This window comes from Pleuronectes platessa, chromosome 11, assembly GCF_947347685.1.
Source record: "Pleuronectes platessa chromosome 11, fPlePla1.1, whole genome shotgun sequence".
NCBI lineage: Eukaryota > Metazoa > Chordata > Actinopteri > Pleuronectiformes > Pleuronectidae > Pleuronectes > Pleuronectes platessa.
In genome coordinates this window covers 5,937,536-5,951,980 of record NC_070636.1, presented here as the reverse complement: position 1 = coordinate 5,951,980, position 14,445 = coordinate 5,937,536, and the positions used below count along the sequence as shown (strand labels likewise).

The following is a 14,445-nucleotide window of genomic DNA, read 5'->3' as shown; positions in this document are numbered from 1 at the left end:
ATAGATGCCACCTGCAGGAAAACATCATCAACATTAAAGATTTAAAGTCTCTAGCAGCATTTGATGAGGGTAAGCATCCCGAAGGACAACCCCAACATGACATGCAGAGCAGTCCCGCTGCAATCACAGTCCATGGTCAGCAACCAGCAGGACCACGATCCACCATCCAGACCAGACGCCACCCCAGTCCTCAGTCACCGTCCACCGCCGCCCACCAGGACCCACCACGAGCCACCACCGCGGTCCTGGTCCACCGCCCGTACCCAATGCCAACGCGACACGGGGTCCGCCACCAGCACCACGATCAGCCCACATGACAGAATCCGCCACACTGGATCCACCACCGCGACCCCCGAAATGCGCGATCCACAAACCGCAATCCATGGTGCGGCCACAGAGGCTCTGGATCTGCAGGTGATAAAGCAAAGGGATTTCGGGGAAGGGGGATAGGGATGGAGAAGAGGAAGGAGAAGCTGGAGAGAGAAGCTCTGTGTTTCATGTGTCATAAATTCCCTTTGCGTCTTAGCGTGATCGGGGGTTTTAGCTTTTTAATCAATGATACAAGCCGAACTTGGGGCTACACTGAGGCTCAAGGTAAATCTGACTAGCTACTGGTTTGTATGATAGTACGATGAAAACCATGTGGCCCACTCATTGGATTAGACATCGTTACCTCTAAGCCTTTTTAGACTAAACGCTTCCTATTTTAGAAAATTGAACAAGTTACGTTCTGCCGCACTAATTAGCTCTAACTATAAGCTTTATCAAAAAGGAAGGTTTTAAGCCAACTCTTAAACGAACAGATGGTATCTGCCTCCCGAACTGAAAGTGGTAGATTATTCCACAGCCGAGGAGCTTGATGGCTAAAAGCTCTGGCTCCTACTCTACTTTTAGAGACTTTAGGGACGACAAGTAAGCCTGAATCTTAGGAGCGGAGTGCTCTAGTGGGTCGATAAGGTACTACCAGCTCTTTAAGGTAAAATGGCGTCATATTATTAAGGGCCTTGAAGGTGAAGATAGGACTTTTAAATTATATTCTAGATTTAACTGGAAGCCAGTGTAGCGATGCTAATACTCGAGAAATGTGCTCTCGCATTTTGGACAAGCTGCAGAGACTTTAACGACTTACTGCTGGAGCCTGATAATAATGAATTACAATAGTCCAGTCTCGATGTAACAAAGGCGTGGACTAGTTTTTCTGCATCTTTTTGCGAAAGGATTTTTTAGATATTACGCAAGTGGAAAAAGGCGGTCCTAGAAATTAGTTTTAAGTGACTATTAAAGGATAAATCAGGATCGAAGATCACTCCCAAGTTCCTCACTGTTTCATTGGAAGCAAGGGCAATGTCGTCTAGTGCAGCTATATCATTAGATAATGTATCTCCAAGGTGTTTAGGGCCAAGTATTATAACCTCTGTTTTATCTGAGTTTAATAAGAGAAAATTGCGGGTCATCCAGGTTTTTATGTCCTTGAGACATGCTTGAAGTTTAGTTAATTGATTACTTTGTTCAAGTTTTTATGCCATGCCTGCCTTGCTCCTCAGCACACAACGGCATCTGTCAGAGTGGGTTAACCTGACAATGTGAGACAACAACATCCGTGTAAGATACCGTGAGTCTCGACCCATCATCTGACTGGTTTTGGACAAGCAACCAAAATAAAAAAGAGAACAGGACATGCGTGGAATAAGCAAATATGAGCACTGGAAATTTCTCTATCATTATGGTGGCCACCGGAGGTTAACCAGTTTGTTGTTTTAAATCTCTCATTCATCCAGGGGACAGTGAGTCAGAGAGGATATTTACTTCTTCACATTGACTCCCATCAGGGAGCTGTACCCACATGGTCAGTGAGCCACAGCATAGATGGGATGGGAGATCAAGTGCCTTGCTAAAGGGCACCTAAGCAGAACGGGGTCAATCTGCATTTCACATTCAATCTATCCGGTTTTATAGGTTTGCTTCAGTTCTGATCTCACTGTCTATATAAATATATATCATTATTCAATGTTTTATTTAATCTGGTCTTCTTTGTCGATAAAATAAAATCAAGACAAACATGAACTGAATCAATATTCGTGAATATCGAAAAACATCTGTTTACCTCTGTCTAATGATGACACAACAAAACAACTTCTTCTGATCAACACACACACACACACACACACACACACACACACACACAGACACACACACACTGAATAGAGAACTCATATCCTGAAACATGAGGGACAATAAAAAAACATTTGAACTATATTAGCATATTTCAGCCTTTTACCACTTTTCTGTCGTATTTAATTGTAAAGTGAATATTTTAGGGTTTTGGGTCTAATCTTCAGGTCTGGAAAATACCTGTCTAACAATTATATAAAGTCATATTTAACAATGCAAGATTATTGCTTGGACATTACCTAAATATTTGCCAATGAATTGAATCATCAGTCAACCAATACTTCTCCAGTATCCATGTTCAGAGTGGGTGTGTTTTGGGCGATCTGGTGGTCACGTGACCACATAATGCCGGACAACACTCAAACATGTCATAGCTTCATAAACACACAATCTAGATACACACATACAAAAGATGGTACAAATAAGAAATATATGAGGCTGCTCCTCCTGGTCTGATCACACAGGTCTTCTGACCATGCTACTGCAACTTCCACCACAACACAACTGTCTCAGTTCATCACACAGACACACACACACAGACTGAGTCGTATCCCCTATAAGCACCAAACCATGAAAAGAACAAATCATGAGAACGAGCATTTTTAAATACTTTTTATTGTCTGTAATGTTTTTGCATTACAATATTTACAGTCCTTAAAAAACAATGTCCCCCGGGGGTCTCCCCTCGTCAATTATCTTCAGACTCCTCCTCCCGCAGCCAGGTGAAGAAGTCCGTGACGGTCTTCAGGGCCACGCCCGTCCCCAGCTGCTCAGCCGGGTCTTTACTCGTCCCCCCCCTGCAGGACACGTCCACTGAGATGACTTCCTGTTGTTTCAGACATTCAAAGAAGATCCGGAGGAGGTCTGGAGAACAAATACATGTCAGTCATCGTTTCAGCTGTGACGAAACGGAGGTGAGACCAATTCCTAATGTTATCAATTCAATTAATGCGATTTGTATCTAGATAAGAAACAGAAAATTGTTGGATTAGAAATTACTGAGGACCGCATTGTGTTCTGCAAAAGTGATTTGGAGTCGGAGTGATGTTCCTCAAATGAACGAATCAAGTTAATGTGAGTTGAGAACAAATTTGAGATTCAAAGTTTAAATCCAAATTGTTCCAAATGTCCTTAAAGGGCTTTAAAAAATAAACGGAAATATGAAAATCTACAATTCCATATAACAAGGCGAAGTTCTTCTGCTGATGAGAATCATGTGACAAGAAGCAAAGCTCCAGAGAAGCTACTAAATGGACCTTGAAGTGAGATTGAACTGTTCCACTGGTTTGATCACAACTGAGAACTTGTTACAGTTTATTCTTAAGAAACGAAGGATCATGTGTGAGTTTCATTTGGACTGAACTCTGATGCAGAACTTACTTGGAGGCTGATCGAGGGTGACCATCAGCGCCTGAAGCTCCTGAAGAGCATGCCGCTGTCGCTCACTCTCTGAGTCACGGTAGTTGAGATATAAAGGCAGTCTGTTGTGAATGAGGGCCGTGTGCACGCGACAGCTGGTGTTTTCTGCACAGTGAAGCAGGAGGAAGAGTAAATTCATTCGCTCGGCAGAGAGTAAATATTGCAATCAGGGGTGTGTGATTTGAGCAGAGCAGAGGAGTCTCTGCTCCGGCTGGTGGAGAGTTTACCTTTCGCTGCTGCCTTGCACACAGCCGTCATCAACTCCCTCAGGTAGTGAGACGAGCTCAGCTGAGACCTATCAAGCTTCTCCTGAGAAACAGAGAGATCAGAGGAGGAGGAGTAAAAACACAGCGTCTGTCAAATTCACAAGAATCAGCTCAGAAGTGATAACACTGAAGAGCAGTCAACACAAAGCCCTTTTCAGAGAGGACCTGAACCGAATGGCCTTCCCCACATGCACAACCCTGCTGAAGGTTCTCTAAACAGACGCATTGATAACTAATCCTCCGCATTATTCAGGCGAGAGGTGGAGCAGCCGGGTGCAGCAGGCAGAGGCAGGATGTGACGAATTAAAACCTCTGCAGAAATCACATGATCATGTGCCGACAGTGTCATTGGCTCTCGTCACCACAAACATCTTCGTTGGTGTCTTCTACATGTGTGACGTCGCTTTTTCAGATAGAGAGCGATATTTGTTTGTTTGTTTGTTAAAATGTGTGTAATTTGGTGGAGCTTGATTGAATTTAGGGAGACTGTTGGACCTCGGAGGAGGTACGTGCTCTACTGAGTGCTTCTGGTTTGATTTATTATTTATATTACCTGATATTTGTGCAAGTTCAAAGTATGTAGATGTGCAATGAACCAATTTCTGGTCTTAAACTAGAGCTTATGTTTTCATTTGTTAGTTAGAAGTCACTTTTCGTACCTTCACACAGTTGAAGATCTCCTTTTCTCTGGACATGTCCTCCAGCAGGTGTCTCTCCATCTGATGTGTCAGGTCCCCAGGAGACCAGCTTCTGTCGGACAGAGTCGCCTCAGAGCTGCAGGCGTCCGACTAAAGAGAAGGACGGCGTGGAAACAATAAAAAAAACATTAGAAAGTTCATTCATTAGAAAACAAAGATGCATGTTCAAGACTAATACTTTGATTCTTCCCTTTTAGAAGGTTTACTCTATGAAATTGAAATGAAAAATCAGTCATCAGTTGACTGGATCTCAGCACCTTTGAATTGTTCATGTGCAGGAACTCCTCGAGGAGGCTCTTCCTTTGGATCATCTCAGCAGACCGAACAGGTTTCTCTGTCATCTGGACAACAGGCTCAGGTTTCACTGTCGATGCAAATAAACAATCAGAGTCACAACAGTGTGATGAATGGCAGAGAGTGAATGTGTCAGTATTATCGTCCTGTCTGTCCGGTGTTGGGCAGCGAGCTGCGTCTCACCAGGCTCTGGAGCTCTGCTAGTCTCTGGCTCAGGTGCAGGGTCCTGGGTGACACTCTGTGGGGTTGGACTCTCCAGCAGCTCCTCTGAACTGTTTCCCCTGGTGAACGGACCAGGCAGAGACGATGTCGGTGAAGAGATCTGCTGCTTGTCGCTGCGCTTTTTGCGATATCTGCGCTTTCTGCCTGTCCTGCATTGACTGGAGGGGGACGAATAAACAAAGAATCAGGAAGGATGTCAGTGTAAATGAGTAAATCTGAATATCAAGCTTTTCACCCAATTTGGAACCTACTACAAATTATTATCACTGACCTAAAAAGAAGTGAAACTAAACCTAATAACAAAACTAATATATTTTTAAGTCAATGGAAACTAGTTAATCAGAGTTATAAATATCCTGCTAACATGAGAGATAAATATCAGAATGACAGAGATACACTCCTCATGTTTCAGAGAAACCTAACACCATCTGAATCCTTAAAATCAGACAGTGTAGTCATCTCATACCTTTCCAGAGTTTTCCTGGTGTCAGAGTCTGGTGTCTGAGGAGGAGTGGGAACCTGTGGCCTCATGTCAGAAGCCACAGTTTCAGAGGAGGCTTCTCTGTCAGCAGGACTAGAGGCCTGGGGCTGGAGTGCAGCAGGGGGAACGAGAGAAGGCTCATGGGCCGCGGTCTCCAGCTCAGTCCTGGACTCCCGGAGTGGGAGATTGATAGGTGTGCTGAGCGTGGAGAGGAGGTGAAGCTCCGGTTCACTTGTGGGAGGAGTGGACTGAGCTTCCAGTCTCTCCACGGGGGCTTCAGGCAAAACAAGCCCAGGTGAGGAAGACCTTTCACCAACTGCTTGCACTTCTGGTGCTTCATCTGGAAGAAGGAAAAGTACAGATGAATACATGTCTTCAGAATTCAATCAGCAAAAGGTAATATTTGTATCACAAACTACACTTAACAGTTCTTCACAAATATATGTAATGTAATAAAAAAATATAAATCTGTTTACAAGCTGTGAGATTTTTTGACTTTGACAACTTCAAGTTCAACAAGCCTCCTAATTAATGGCGATATGAGCTTTCCAAGTTTATTATTAAGGGGTACTCTGACTTTGACTGGTCATATCTCCTTTAACATGAGAAATAAACAACCACAGTCACAAGAGTGTGATGAATGGCAGAGAGTGAATGTGTCAGTATTATCGTCCTGTCTGTCCGGTGTTGGGCAGCGAGCTGCGTCTCACCAGGCTCTGGAGCTCTGCTAGTCTCTGGCTCAGGTGCAGGGTCCTGGGTGACACTCTGTGGGGTTGGACTCTCCAGCAGCTCCTCTGAACTGTTTCCCCTGGTGAACGGACCAGGCAGAGACGATGTCGGTGAAGAGATCTGCTGCTTGTCGCTGCGCTTTTTGCGATATCTGCGCTTTCTGCCTGTCCTGCATTGACTGGTGGGGGACGAATAAACAAAGAGTCAGGAAGGATGTCAGTGTAAATGAGTAACTCTGAATATCAAGCATTTCACCCAATTTGGAACCTACTGCAAATTATTATCACTGACCTAAACAGAAGTGAAACAAAACCTAATAACAAAACTAATATATTTTTAAGTCAATGGAAACTAGTTAATCAGAGTTATAAATATCCTGCTAACAGGAGAGATAAATATCAGAATGACAGCGATACACTCCTCATGTTTCAGAGAAACCTAACACCATCAGAATCCTTAAAATCAGACAGCATTGTCATCTCATACCTTTCCAGAGTTTTCCTGGCGTCAGAGTCTGGTGTCTGAGGAGGAGTGGGAACCTGTGGCCTCATGTAAGAAGCCACAGTTTCAGAGGAGGCTTCTCTGTCAGCAGGACTAGAGGCCTGGGGCTGGAGTGCAGCAGGGGGCATGAGAGTTGGCTCATGGGCCGCCGTCTCCAGCTCAGTCCTGGACTCCTGGAGTGGGAGATTGATAGGTGTGCTGAGCGTGGAGAGGAGGTGAAGCTCTGGTTCACTTGTGGGAGGAGTGGACTCAGCTTCCAGTCTCTCCACAGGGGCTTCAGGCAAAACAAGCCCAGGTGAGGAAGACCTCTCACCAACTGGCTGCACTTCTGGTGCTTCATCTGGAAGAAGGAAAAGTACAGATGAATACATGTCTTCAGAATTCAATCAGCAAAAGGTAATATTTGTATCACAAACTACACTTAACAGTTCTTCACATATAAGTAATAAAATAAAAAATATAAATTAGTATTATTAATAATAGTATTATTATTAAATATTTAAATTAGTAAATTAGTATTGTCAGTATTATCGTCCTGTCTGTCCGGTGTTGGGCAGCGAGCTGCGTCTCACCAGGCTCTGGAGCTCTGCTAGTCTCTGGCTCAGGTGCAGGGTCCTGGGTGACACTCTGTGGGGTTGGACTCTCCAGCTGCTCCTCTGAACTGTTTCCCCTGGTGATTGGATCAGGCAGAGACGTTGTCGGCGAAGAGATCTGCTGCTTGTCACTGCGCTTTCTGCGAAATCTGCGCTTTCTGCCTGTCCTGCATTGACTGGAGGGGAGGGGAAGCTCTGGTTCACCTGTGGGAGGAGTGGACTGAGCTTCCAGTCTCTCCACAGGGGCTTCAGGCTGCACGAGCCCAGGTGAGGAAGACTTCTCACCAACTTGCTGCACTTCTGGAGCTTCATGTGGATGAAGGAAAAGTACAGATGAATACATGTCTTCAGAATTCAATCAGCAAAAGGTAATATTTGTATCACAAACTACACTTAACAGTTCTTCACATATAAGTAATGAAATAAAAAAATTAAAAGCTGTGACATCTTCAGGTTCAACACTTATTTTCTTTTACGTCAACATTTTTGTGGAGGTTTCGAGTGTGAAACTGCCGCAGGAAGACCGATAACATAACAGACTAGGAAGGTTCATCCTAAGTTCAATGAGCCCTGCTGACATCACACTTTGTAAGTGAACAGAAAGTGAAACTGTTCAGTGTGCAGCGAGTTCTGGGAAAAACGTGGCTGCTCCAAAGATGACATGGTCTGGCATTGGAGGCAGTGACACAGCAGTAAAATAATATTCAACTTATGCCTGGAGGGTCTTATGTTACATTTTTACAATTGGGTCATATCATGCCAAATCATCGTACCACTGGGCCAAACAGTCACAGATCTTAATTCAATTGATTGTGCTGATTTAGTCGAATGAGACACACATGGAACTAAAATTTGACATATCACAAATCCTAATTAATAGGAATCTTAATCCTAACTCTAATCAGCTACAAGACTCCCGATCACAAGGCAGCAGGTCATGTAGTGTGAACTGCACAGTGATCCGACAGCTTTAAAAGTCATGTGGTGTGACCTCACCTGAGTCAATGGCCTTGGCTCCTCCACTGCAGCCCTTCACCCATGTGACTTGAGACGGGGGGCCCAAATAGGTGTTCTCGTCCATTTGAGGCTGCAGAAAGAGAAGCGATTATGAACACTTGTCACATTTCCAGCAATAAAAATTACACATGACAATAGTAGAAAATCTGAAAGGAAATGTCTAAAGGTTTAGACTGAAATCTACAGGTAAAGATTTCCACTCTTCCATGTTCTCAAAATGTCCAGCAGAGGGAGAACTAAGCTTCTTTCCAAAGCTCTGCGTTGAAGCCTCGGACAGCTCGTCTCACCTTGCAGAACTTTGGCATCTTGCTGGGGTCGTAGGTCTTCCAGGTCTCCTCCCCCTGTGCGAGCTGATCTTCCTGCTCCTCTGGATCTGTGGAGACACACCCACACAAAAAACAAAAAGGGAAATACAGGTTTAAGGTTAGTTCACAGGAAATACACTGGAGCCAAACGGCTGTGAAAGTGGCAGACAGAGACATTTCTGACTATTTCTGTGGCATGCTGTGTTACTAGATGAAATATTAAATGTCAGATAGCAGATGGGAAGGAGTGAGGGGGCTTCCTGTCTGCTGTTGGCCACAATAGCATCTGTGCAGGCTATAGGGACATGAGGTCTCCAGCCTGGCTTCCTGAGTCACTATAGCTGTGCTGATGTGATTCTAAGCCTTAAAGAGGATTTAGACTGCAGGCCTGACCTGGCTGGCTCTTGGTTTCACTGGTGAGGAGTTGCTGCTGCACGTTTCTCTGCTCCTCCTGCTCTTCAATGGTTGCCTCCTTGTGGATCTGCTCGATGGTCTTTGGACCCTGGTCGGCCCTTCGAGGCACCCAGTTTTGCTGAAGAAAAAAAAAATGTACAGAACCACAATGACTTCAAACCCTAATCAGACAGATTCTGTAGGAATCAGTCAATCACAGAGGAATATGAATGGGGACACACTGATGAATTCATTAAAGATTATGTGTTGAAGTTCACGTCTTCCTCAGGTTTCTTCAATGTTTCCCTGTTCTATGTATCTACCTATATCAGTCCAACAGCAGTGTAGATATTCATTAAACAGAATATCCAGTATCATGTTCCTGGTCATCAGACACATCGGTGAAATAAATCTCTTTGGTAAAATCCATCTTACTTTGAAGTATTTGAATGTTGGACTCTTTACAATTGTGCAAATGAAAGAGAAACCGTGAGCCCCACTCACCAGTCTCAGGTCTATAGTGTCCTGCAACATGAACCTTATCCGAGACGACGTCTGACTCGCTTTGGCGATTGTTTCCATGCAGTTAAAATAGTGATCCATCCGAGGCTGGTGAGACACAGAGGGGGAGAGACGGTTCATTTGAGACATGAAGGTCATGTTCAGCATGATTCCATTCAATCCACCAGACAGCAGGTTGCAGATATTATTATTCTACAGAGTTGACCAATTGTCCAGTTTATCACTTGGAACAGTCCTGACCGCCCGAGATGTCACCGGAGCATTTCATCAACAGCATCATCCGTGAACTGCATCCGTTCGTTTTGGATGCAATTCACTGTAACCGTCCAACATTAAAGCTTCTGTTCTGAGGAAACATCCGATTAAACAGGATGAAACTCCTCTGAAGGACAAGTTGGATGATTCTTTACCACATTCTGTTAGATTTAATTCACAGAAGAATATAGGAAACGTAAAAATGTAGCAGAAATATATTTTAGTAGGAAGCAAACTAGGGATGTTTGGAGTTTATTTAAGCTTCCGTGGTCAGAAGGCTTTGTTTGCAGGGTGACTGGTATAAGATGAGGATCTCTATGTCTTGGAAACTGTGTCCTTGTAAATCAGAATCACCTCTTAAATCACTTATTTGACACGTGCAGAAGAAAACATCCTGATGGGATGAAAGCAGAGACATGAACTGATCTTCAGCTGCACTAATGTCAAAAACACTGCTGACAAAAAGTTCACATCACATCTTCATCCCTGCAAACAACGCATTTCTCTTAATACTTAATTTTGGAAAGGGAAACGAGCCTCATGTTATCCTGTAGATTATATTCGAATCTTTCAATCTGTAACCTTTCTAAGACCGTAATAAAATAAATGTAAGATTTATGTAAAGTTTACTACCACCAGCTCACCTTGGCCTCATCAAAGTCAAGGTCCCTGCCGATGGTGGTGAGCAGCCTGCAGAGACACTCCAAAGACTCCTGGTCGTGGTTCTTCAGCAGCTTGGCCACGCAGTCATGCATGATGGTTCCATTTAGCATCTTGAGCTTGTAGAGCTCCCCGATGAACTTGATGTTCCCGATAGAACGCCGCCGAGTAATGTCCTTGGCTTCCTGCAGCTCTACCTGAAGTCGGTCACGCTCCGTCTAATGGGACCAAGGAAACAAACCTCTTGATCAGAGTTGAAACAGAAACTAGAAGACGTTTCGGTAAAGATCCGGCGTCACACTTACCGATGCAGCAGAGTCCAGCTCCTTCAGCTTCGTCTCAAACGCCACATCATCCACCTTGTTTTTCTCGAACTCCCTCTGACAGCGGCTTAGCAGCAGCTCGCGGAAGTTCACTGTGTTGTTGGGATGACCAGTTGTGGGCACTGTGAGCTGCAGATGAACAGTAAGTGGAAAGAATTCAGTAGAGAACATAAGCATTCAAATAAAATAAGTAATGAGCTAACCCGGACAAATTTGAATTTTCTACGGGTTTAACATTTGTTTTTATATATCAACAAATTAACATTTTCGTATCTGGATTATTTTGATTTCAATGACTAATAAATGTAAGGTTAAGTTATCAAATGATGGCAGACTGTAATAGTTTCTCTAGAACTCTTGTTGATAGAGTCGTTTAATAAATTGTCTTTTAAAGGATTATTTGTGACCGATTTTCAAACTCCTTAATAAATAGTGTGTGTCGTCTGGTGTAGACTGTAGAGGCATCAAAACAATAAAACCTCATCAACACTGAATTGTGTTGCTTTTCACTTCATTATTCTGGATCAAGGCAGAGCTGAATATTAACCAATTTGCTGCACAAACATTTAGCAAGTTGTTGACTGCACATTGACACACTGTGGGCATACCCCTCCAATAGATGGTTAAAAGATCACTTAATTCCTCCAATCGATTTTTTGCATCTGATGAATGCGGCAGTTTACGAAAAAGCTATATTTATGAACTTCTCCAAATCCAATTCAAACAATTACATTACAAACACAAGACTCTCTCGTTCCACAGTTGACACTCTTCTCTGCTTAACTAAGTGACCTGCTTACCTCGGCTAGGCAGCTGCACATGTTCCCGTAGGTCACAGAGAAGCTGGGCTCGTCGATGGCCTTCTCGAACACCAGGTCCACGACTCCTTTGAGCCGCTCCTCCGTGTCGATGGTCAAGTCCCACACCTGCTTCATCAGCTGCTTGAACTTTTCAGGCGTCACCTTGTTCAGGATGCTGCGGACCTTCTTGAACAGGTCCTGAGGGGAATAGCTCACAAAGATACTTAAACTCTGAGGTCATCAACAACAAACACCAATCTCTTGCTCCACAGGAAAAGCTACTACTGTTGTTAAGCTACTAGTTATACAGAAATTAAATATTGACAATGATTTTCCTATATTTACAAATTTAAACATCATTTTTAGTGGAATTTCGAATACTAAAAAACCTTCAATCACGTAGACTAACATTAATTATCATAAAAGTCTGTATATGAAATTTCTATATGTGCCCTCTGCTTTGTGGATTTGAGTTTGTGTATATTTGGTCGTACCTGTGTTATATGGGACTCTGGTTCCGCTGGGATACTTACCCTATTCATGCCTGGTTTCCAGGCATTCCCTGATTTCTTTAGGGGAACACTGTCGTGCACAGACAGGCTCGTGATGATCTTCCTGGTCGGTGGTCCCCGCGCCCCAAGGTTTATAAGCTTTAAACAGGAAGAAAGGGAAAAACAGTATTATTACCATGACTCAATATCTTTTAAATTGGCCAAAATAACGGATTTTTAATTCAAGTGTTTAAATTTGTTTGAGTTTCGTAATTAAGGCAACATAAATATAATTTAGGTGACCCTCTCTTACTCTGCCATACTGAAAGTTACGAGCAGCTGGTCTAAGGGCTAAGTAGTCAGCCTGGCTCTCACTAAGTTCAAAAGTTTGGCCTTCCAGTAACTGCTTCCATTCTTTGAACCCAGCGAAGCTCTCGCCTTGTGTTTGACAAAAATATGCTGTATAAGTCTAATCAATCTTCTCGCCTGACTCCTGTCAAGATAATGAATTATCTACAGAAGAAACTCAAATCCTCCAGTGGTGTCAGATCACCGACCTCTAACAGTATTTTCTAAATAGGAAAACATCCTCTACTTAAAAGCAGCGTGTTATCAAGAGTTGACTGAAACAGAAGCTAGAAAGTGGAGGCGAATGTTTGTTTGTTAGTTACTCACTGGAGCGCCTCGTCCTACCACCGACTGTCTGCCTAAATCTACAAAGGCGGGTGTGAAGTCATGTCCAATGGATATCACCCGAGAAACCACGACTCGAGATGGCAACTTGTTTTGGTTCATCTGCAACACACACACACACACACACACACAAACACACAAATACACACAATGAACTGAAAATCAGGAGGAGCAATGAACCCCCTAATAGTAGTGATCAAAAACTACTATTGGACCCTTAAAGGTGACCCTTGCTGAATGGCAGTCATGTAGCACATTACCAGCTCTTGATTTATGTATTTTTACTCTACTGGCAATAATGTGATTTTAATCAAAACAGCATTCACTGGGCTATATGCTTATAGTTACACACTGCTAAGAAAAAAGGTTCCCCTACCCCTGAATGAGAGCAAACATTAACTGTAAACAGGACAGTGTGTTTCGTTCACCTGTGGGATGTCGCACTTTGCAGCCTGTGGGGGAGGGAAAGGCATGGGTGCCCTGTTCATCGTGATTGGCTGATTAGTGGTGTAGACTGCTGTATGAGTCTGGGAGCTAGGCTGTATGGAGGCCGGTTCGTCCGGATGGTGGGCCTAGCAGTCTGTATCTGAGTCCTCTGGACAAACTGTAGGTTAGATGGGAGATAAACACAGAAGACATTAAGTACGATCCCAGAGACCGCCGAATCATTTCTGCATGCTGCCATGCTTTTTTGCATGCAGGTCCCAGCAAACTGATATGATTATGATGGTGCAAGAAGAGAAGCAGTAGGGAATTTACAGTTGGGTAAATTACCTGAATATGGGTTGGTTAGTTGTGAGGAGACGTCCAGCAAGGAGAGAGCAGGAGTGATGGCAAAGTCTGGAAAAGGACTTTAATGAAAAGGTCCTCACTCAGGAGCAAAACTCTGCCTTTAAAATTAAAGAGAGGTATGATGGCAAAATAAATTTCACAGAACAACAAAGGAAAATGGCATTATATGACAAAGATCATAACTCAGGAGCAAAAATCTGCCTTTAAACTTATAAAAAAAACTGATGTGACATTTATTGTGATAATTCTGGATATATCACCAAGCCCTTGGACAATGTTAAGAATTCCAAATTGTCAATAAGTGACAAACAAAACAGGTTTAAAACAAGACTTCCTGCATGAGTGAATACACTGACTCAGCTCTGGTTAGTCTTGCTCTCTTGATTGGAAGGAACCAATCAATATTAAGTGTAACAAGACATCAATGGAATGTATGACCACTGACACTGTGACATCAGAGAAAACTTAGATCAAGGAAGGTTACACGGCTCAACTTTGAATCAGTCTTCCCCAATTAACTTGTTTTTGTTCATCACAGATCCTTATTTGAATTGTTACGTTGTTACTTTTGGAAAAACATTTATTTGTATCACCACCCTTCTACTGCTCAACATGGATAAAAAAGGATTTTTCAAATATCTTGTTTTAATTTCCACAAATCATTAGTTTCCGATTTCTTTTCTTGCTTTATAATTTATAATTTCTACAAAACTTTTACACATGGGTTCATTTTTACACAATATGACCCATGCAGTATGTCTTCACTACACAACACCTATCATTGATTTCACACAGCTGCTTTTGCACATCTGGTGCAAG

The 14,445-nt window shown here is 43.1% G+C and overlaps 1 protein-coding gene across 1 annotated transcript; it reads right to left on the bottom strand.

Moving 5' to 3' along the window:
- Nucleotides 1-2,860: 2,860 nt before the first annotated feature.
- LOC128451029 (eukaryotic translation initiation factor 4 gamma 3) lies at nucleotides 2,861-13,322 on the bottom strand. Its single transcript, XM_053434802.1, has 20 exons — nucleotides 13,263-13,322; nucleotides 12,817-12,936; nucleotides 12,145-12,300; nucleotides 11,651-11,848; nucleotides 10,827-10,979; nucleotides 10,512-10,745; nucleotides 9,595-9,699; nucleotides 9,091-9,229; nucleotides 8,680-8,765; nucleotides 8,372-8,462; nucleotides 7,355-7,681; nucleotides 6,768-7,122; nucleotides 6,263-6,459; nucleotides 5,538-5,892; nucleotides 5,033-5,229; nucleotides 4,813-4,919; nucleotides 4,517-4,645; nucleotides 3,819-3,900; nucleotides 3,553-3,696; nucleotides 2,861-3,036 (listed from the first exon to the last, which is right to left on the bottom strand). The coding sequence occupies exons 1-20, from the start codon at nucleotides 13,320-13,322 to the stop codon at nucleotides 2,861-2,863; spliced, it is 3,411 nt and encodes a 1,136-aa protein (XP_053290777.1).
- Between the last annotated feature and the right edge of the window lie 1,123 nt (nucleotides 13,323-14,445).